The following is a 6490-nucleotide window of genomic DNA, read 5'->3' as shown; positions in this document are numbered from 1 at the left end:
AGCCAGCCCGCACGTCCACAAGTTTATTTTTAACCAATTAACATAAAAATATTTAATTAGGGGGTCAGTGTAGGAGAGGAGATGGCAGACAAAAAAAAGTGAGGAGAGAAAATTGCGAGAATTTGGGCGAGGTTGGAGCACATTGTTGACTAATCAAACAATTAAAACGTAAAAGGACATAACCCCTTAATGAAGTGGACGTATTATTATTATTTTCACCTTATTCTTAAATTATTTATTAGTTCATATCAGAAAAATCAATCAAGATCAGATCCGACCAGAAAAGGCAAAAAACATTCACATAAAATATTCAGATCAAGAACTAGAAAAAATAGACTAGACAAGAGAACATACCGATAGTAGATCTTATATTTCTCATTATATACGAGCAGCGGACTTTTCGAGCGTGACGCGAAATTGGCCAGACATGACACGAGCTTGTTGTAAGCCAGACACGACATGAGTGACGGGTTGAAGGTCCATAGGTTGTTTAAGAACATTGTTTTAAAAACTTGACACGTGCACGGAGGGCTAGCTCGCACGTCGATAAGTTTATTTTTAACCAATTAACAAAAAAAAAAATTTGATTAGGGGGGCAAATAGCACGTGCACGAGCCTAATTTGGAAGAGATGTACGTGATCGGCACGACACAACTTATCATGACCCATTATAAACACGTGACAACTTATCATTAGGCCAATAACCCGTTTCAGACATGATATGTTGATGCACGAGGCACGCGAACTTGACACGTCTCCGGTTATACTCGTAAAAAAAGTAGGCGAAATAAGGCAGTAGAAATTGAAATAAGTGGTAGTAAATCTATCCATCGCAAACCAGTCACAAAATAGGTCAAGCTTCTGGAAAGCCGTTTCTATTTCGCACGGGTGCTTCTCTAGAAACTACTTCTAGAGAAATTTGAAGGTGTTTAACCACTCAATTTTAGAAGTATTTCTAGAAACATAAACTGTTTTATACTATTTGACCTCTTCTTTTGTGTAAGACCGCTTAACGGTTAGACCACTCTTTTGACTAATTAAATAACAAAATAGTTAAGTATAAAGAAAAATAGTTAAAGTGATGAGTCGAATAGTTATTATTTTTGAAAAAACTTATTATTAATTAAAACTCATAAAATCTTAACTAATTGATTTTATTGCTTAACTAATCAGTTTCATTGTTTAACTAATCCTAAAAGTTTATAATATTTTTTTCTTTCAAATTTCACATTTATATACTTTTTTAAAATCGTAATTATTTTATCTCTAGTTCACTTGTTTGTCTCTCTGTCACTTTGGCAGCAACATCTCCAGACGATTGAAGCACCTTCCTCTCTCTGCTTCTCCCCCAACTCAACCCTCTGTAAGTCCCCTCATTCTCTCTCTCTCTCTTCATCGCAAGATCGTGGCTTTCTATTACTCGATCAACGCACGTCGATTTTCTTTCACATATTTTGATTTACACTTTATAATAATAACTATAATTATACTATATCACAATATTATTGTTTTCCCAGATTTCATCGGCAATCAAACTATATGGTTTAGATTAGACCCCGATCTTTGTGATTTATGTGTTGATTTTCGTTGTTTATTTTATACGAATTTGTTAATTTGACTTGATTGCTGAATCTTATTTAATTTCAGTTTTATCCCAATGAATTAGAGAATTTTGCTTAATTGTGTGGCAGAAATTAGGGATTTTTAATAATTAAACTCTGTAGGGGTAGGATTTTAGCATTATTCTGTAATTCGAATTGGGTATTAGATCGTACTCATGAATCATGCTTATTGATTTTAACTGATTAAAATTCTGATTCCCAATTGTATCCTTTGGCTTTCATGATTCTAGCAATAATATTTCCGGCGAATCGACATTGTAATATCTGAATGTACGTTTTAATCCATGTAACTGATTTGAAATTATTTTTTAGCTTTCTTGTGTTGCTTGGAAGATAGGATAATTTGTTAGTTGAGGTCACAATTAGTTTGGTTATTTTCTTTTTGTTTTTGGTTACTTGTCCTCTTGCTTTTGGATGAGTTGTAGATCAGTTTGAATGTGGATTAGGAATTATGTGAAGCTAACAGTTTGCTCTGATTAGCAACCTTTAAACGAGGTGGTAACGATAGATTTGTAGGTTTATCTTAGTTTTTGCCGGTTTATCATGGATGTGTGGTTGAAGAAAATTTTGGTTTGTCTTTTGTCATACATGTTCTCTTATTGTAAATCTCATAATCATGGATCTATTAGCTAACGCTAGAGAGGCAATAAATTATGCGAGCTGTTAACTTTTGATGGGAGGGTAATGTGATTGTGGTTATTTCTCTTTTAGAGCGGTGCCATAATCGTCATGATTCCTATGTAGCTTTGTATAAAAAAAACCCTTGTCAAACGAGTTCATATATTTGTATAGAATGGTTTCTCATCTATTTGTGTTAGTGATCTTATGACATTAGCGGCCCGTTTGGTAGCCGGTAATAAATGGTGAGAAAGAGGAATAAATCTAAGTGTTTTTTGACAAGAAAATAACATCATGATGTCCTCATGTCCATGGTAAATTGGTAATGAAATTTTGTCTCAAACTTGGTGTTTTTCTTCATAAATTTGCATTCCCACCTAATACCACTCCCCAAATGGTAATGGATGGTAATGAAATTTCATAAAGAAAAAGAGATAATTTTAAGTGAACTAGCATTATCATGGGAATGAATATTGATTTTCCTTATAAATTTACATACAAATTCATTCCCGTTGACACCATATATGGCCGGCTACCAAACGGGCCGTAGAAGTTCTTTGTGATACAAAAATTACAATATTTTGAAATAACTAACGAGCATTCCTTTTGCATTGCCGGAAAGATCCAGAAGGCCTTTCAATTTTCCTGTGGTCTGCATTATAGTAGACATATTATAAATGTAAATGTAATAAAGGCAATAGCAGTTTTTGAAGTCGGTAGCAGTGGCGGTGCCAGTAGGGGTTCAGTGGGTTCAACTGAACCCCCACTGGACTTTGTAAATCTGGAAAATAAATAAAGAAAAAAACAGGATTAATACAATTGCGTGCAAAAATAGGTATTGTTGAGTAGGCATAGCGCAGTGGTACACTCCCCTCAATAATACCCTGTAGACGCGGGATCGAATCCTGACCAAAGCCTTCTTTTTCCTTTTTTCGTTATTTATTTTTGCTTTGTACTCGATGAAATTTCTTTTTTTAGTTATTGTTCTTAGTTTTTCAGTTTTTCTATTTTTTTATAGTTATTATTCTTGGTTTTCTATTTTTTGTATAGTTATGGTTCTTTGTTTCTCCTTTGCTTTATATTTTTTTTTTATATTATCATTCTTTTTTTTTTTTTTTGTACTTTTTATTCTCAGTGGTTTAGGGGGCCTTTTTTTTTTCTTGAAAACTTCGAACCCTTAACGGAAAATTCCTGACACCGCCACTGGTCGGTAGACAAGTAGACGAGGTGATGCTTGTTGTGGTTTCCTGAAGGGAGATCCTTATATAGCATGTTTCTTTCATTTTCTCCAGTAGTGCCGGAATACTATGCTGAGTTGCTGACAACTATTGTTTGGTTGTTTCTTTAGTTGGTCACATGATAGAAAACTTAATAGCTTGTTATCTGTTTTGAATTAGAAAGAGGATGAGTTTAAATTAGAAGAAAGTTAATCTTTTGCCATACAAATTGTTATTATCTGTCCACTAATCCACTCATGTTCATCATCTTTATAAAGTCACTACCAGACCTGAATCCTGATGTATTTAGATTCCCGTTAGATAGTTGTTTGAGAGACCTCTTTGAATCTTTGTTACCTGAAGTATTTGGTTTCTTTGCTACCCGCCAATCAGGTGTATTTCTTGTCATAACAGAATATTTGTGGTAATGTTTCAGGACGTGTGAGCCTTTACAGTAAGTATGGAAGTAAACAGAGGCCAAAATGGAATTCAACTTTTGTTGGCTGCAGAGCAAGAGGCCCAGCACATTGTTAATACAGCCAAAAACGGTATGCCTGCAATTCCCATGCGTGTACTGTACACCTACACATTATATGTACTAGTATTTGATTTTAATTTCTCTCTATCATAGACATCAACTGGAATAATTTTCACCGTGATCACGTTTAATGGTATTGATTGTCTGAAGCATGTTGTCCTCCATTTAGAGAATTAGAGTTATGTGTTTGTGATCACAATTCATATTTTTCTTGTGTAGTTGTAGTAAGAGAACTTAACCTAAAAAGCATCCTCATATTTTTTATATTAGGATGGATAATTGGATACTATACGTTGATTATGTGTAACAAATACGAGTTTTATTTAGTTGACTTACCATCCCTGATTTTTATAAATTTGTGCTCCTCTTAGAATTCGTGACATGATGAATTTAGGGGAAGGCATTAACAATATTTTTTGCCATTAGCTCGCTTCCAAGCTCCTATTATTGCCAGAAAAATACAGCTTTGGCATTATTTACCTTAGAATATGTACAATAATAGCTTTAAATTGGCCTATGAATTCAGCTTTCCTGCCAATTTTCAACTGTTGCCTTTGGTTTTGACTTCATTATTCTACCTTTTGTTCGTTCTCTAATAGCCAAGATGGCCAGACTAAGACAAGCGAAGGAAGAGGCTGAAAGGGATATTGCTGAATTCCGTGCACATATGGAAGCCGAATACCAAAGAAAACTTGCTGAGGTAAGATCGATATAAATCTACTATTTGCTGAACTTTTTCTGCATGTGTATCTCTGATTCTTCTTAGAGGTTCCTTTAAGGTTAATAGCAAAGATATACAGAAAGCTAAATCAAACCCTTCCTGTATTCCTTTGTCCCCCTTTCTTTTTTACCCCCAATTACTGATGTCCTTTAACATGAGACAAATTTTAAGGCAATGGTTATTGGACTTGTATATATCCTTGTATAACAGGCTAATATCCTTGGCCATGCATCTCCAACGGCAAAACCTATGTTTTCTAAGCACTTCTTGATATGACCGGAAACTCGGAAAGAAGTTACATAATTGATTATTTCTTAAAAAAGTAATAGTTTGTGATAGAATTTCCGGTGAGACTGCCCTTTGAAATATGCGAGGGGGAGGGAACAGAAGGGACATAACTATTTAAAAGAGTATTTTAATGATATTATGGCACTTCTGATCCGTGTGAATTGAGGAAGTAAATATCCTATAACTGTTATAGATAGTAAAAACATAACATGACAATTCTGTAAATACATTGAACTTTTAATGGTATCAAAAATAAAAACAATGGTGTAAAAAAAGAACAATGGTATACAAAAAAGAACAATGGTATACAAAAAAGAACAATGGTATACCGTGCGGCCCGTGCCCCTACTATATGATGCGAAATTACTGTGTGAACTGAGGAAGTAAATATCTATAACCGTTATAGATAAGTAAAACATAACATGGCAATTCTGTAAATACATTGAACTTTTAATGGTATCAAAAATAAAAACAATGGTGTAAAAAAAGAACAATGGTATACCGTGCGGCCCGTGCCCCTGCTATATGATGCAAAATTACCAGCGTATCCTATCCTATCACAGAATGTCGCCTCTCCAATCTCGTGTGAACTGGACATGAGTACATGACCATTATTTTTGGACAGGGAGTGTTTTTATATCCCATGGAACATATTTTTGCAAGTGAAAGTTAATGTCCCTATTTCCATGTTTTTGCCAAGTTCAGTTTTAAAGTCTTTTCAGTTTGATTTTCAACCTATTGCTCATTATAACTGTGATCATTCCTTCCTATACCAATGTTACAGAGTAGCGGAGACTCTGGTGCAAATGTTAAGCGTCTTGAAAAAGAAACCGATGCTAAAATCGAACAGCTAAAGGCACAATCTTCCAGTATTTCTCCTGAAGTTGTTCAGATGTTGCTGAAGTTTGTCACAACTGTCAAGAACTGATTTTTTTTTAATTTTTTTAAAAGAACTTCAGATGGGTGTTTCGCGTGTAGCGAAATTTCTTTCCTTGATATCCATTTTCGCCCCCGAACGAGACATCGAGATGGTTGGTTCTATTTTGTAGTTGATTGTATTTGTTACCTGAGTACTGGTTTGCCCCATTTATGTGTAAAATGGTTGGTCACATTCACATATTTGTTGAACAGATGAATTCTGATTTTGAAATAAATGCCTGGAATCGAGATTATTGGCCTAATGGTCTATATCCAAGCTCTTTCTATTGCACATTTCTATTGTTCCAAAATAACTTTGAATCGAACATATCTGCTCGATACCAATGAGGTCTTGGCCTGGTGGTTAAGATTTAGGGTCTGTGTATAATAGTTCTCAGGTTCGAATTCCTCTACCCCTATTTGTAATTTATAGGCAAATTAGTCAAAATCTACCTTATAAAATTTGATTTTTGTGAAAAATTACCTTGTAAAAAGGATGTTGTAATAAACTGCTTTATAAAAATGTTATGTTGTAAGATACTACATTTGGTCGGATTATGAGCATTGA

General features: G+C 34.4%; 1 protein-coding gene across 1 annotated transcript; it reads left to right on the top strand.

Annotated features, from left to right (window-relative positions):
• The first annotated feature begins 1205 nt into the window (after positions 1-1205).
• Positions 1206-6192, top strand: LOC110775847 (V-type proton ATPase subunit G 1). Its single transcript, XM_021980442.2, has 4 exons — positions 1206-1363; positions 3894-4005; positions 4595-4695; positions 5789-6192. Exons 2-4 carry the CDS (start codon positions 3918-3920, stop codon positions 5930-5932), a joined length of 333 nt encoding a protein of 110 aa, XP_021836134.1. The 5' UTR covers positions 1206-1363; positions 3894-3917; the 3' UTR covers positions 5933-6192.
• Positions 6193-6490: the final 298 nt, after the last annotated feature.

The sequence above is a fragment of the Spinacia oleracea genome, chromosome 4 (genome assembly GCF_020520425.1).
Source record: "Spinacia oleracea cultivar Varoflay chromosome 4, BTI_SOV_V1, whole genome shotgun sequence".
Classification (NCBI taxonomy): Eukaryota; Viridiplantae; Streptophyta; class Magnoliopsida; order Caryophyllales; family Amaranthaceae; genus Spinacia; species Spinacia oleracea.
The sequence above is the reverse complement of the archived record's forward strand: the minus strand, read 5'-3'. Positions and strand labels throughout refer to the sequence as shown.

Excerpts from the sequence above, each read along its gene's own strand:
- LOC110775847 (XM_021980442.2), top strand. The coding sequence starts at position 3,918 with ATGGAAGTAAACAGAGGCCAAAATGGAATTCAACTTTTGTTGGCTGCA. Across the intron at positions 4,006-4,594 it reads TGTTAATACAGCCAAAAACG|CCAAGATGGCCAGACTAAGA; the intron begins GTATGCCTGCAA and ends GTTCTCTAATAG. Across the intron at positions 4,696-5,788 it reads ACCAAAGAAAACTTGCTGAG|AGTAGCGGAGACTCTGGTGC; the intron begins GTAAGATCGATA and ends CCAATGTTACAG.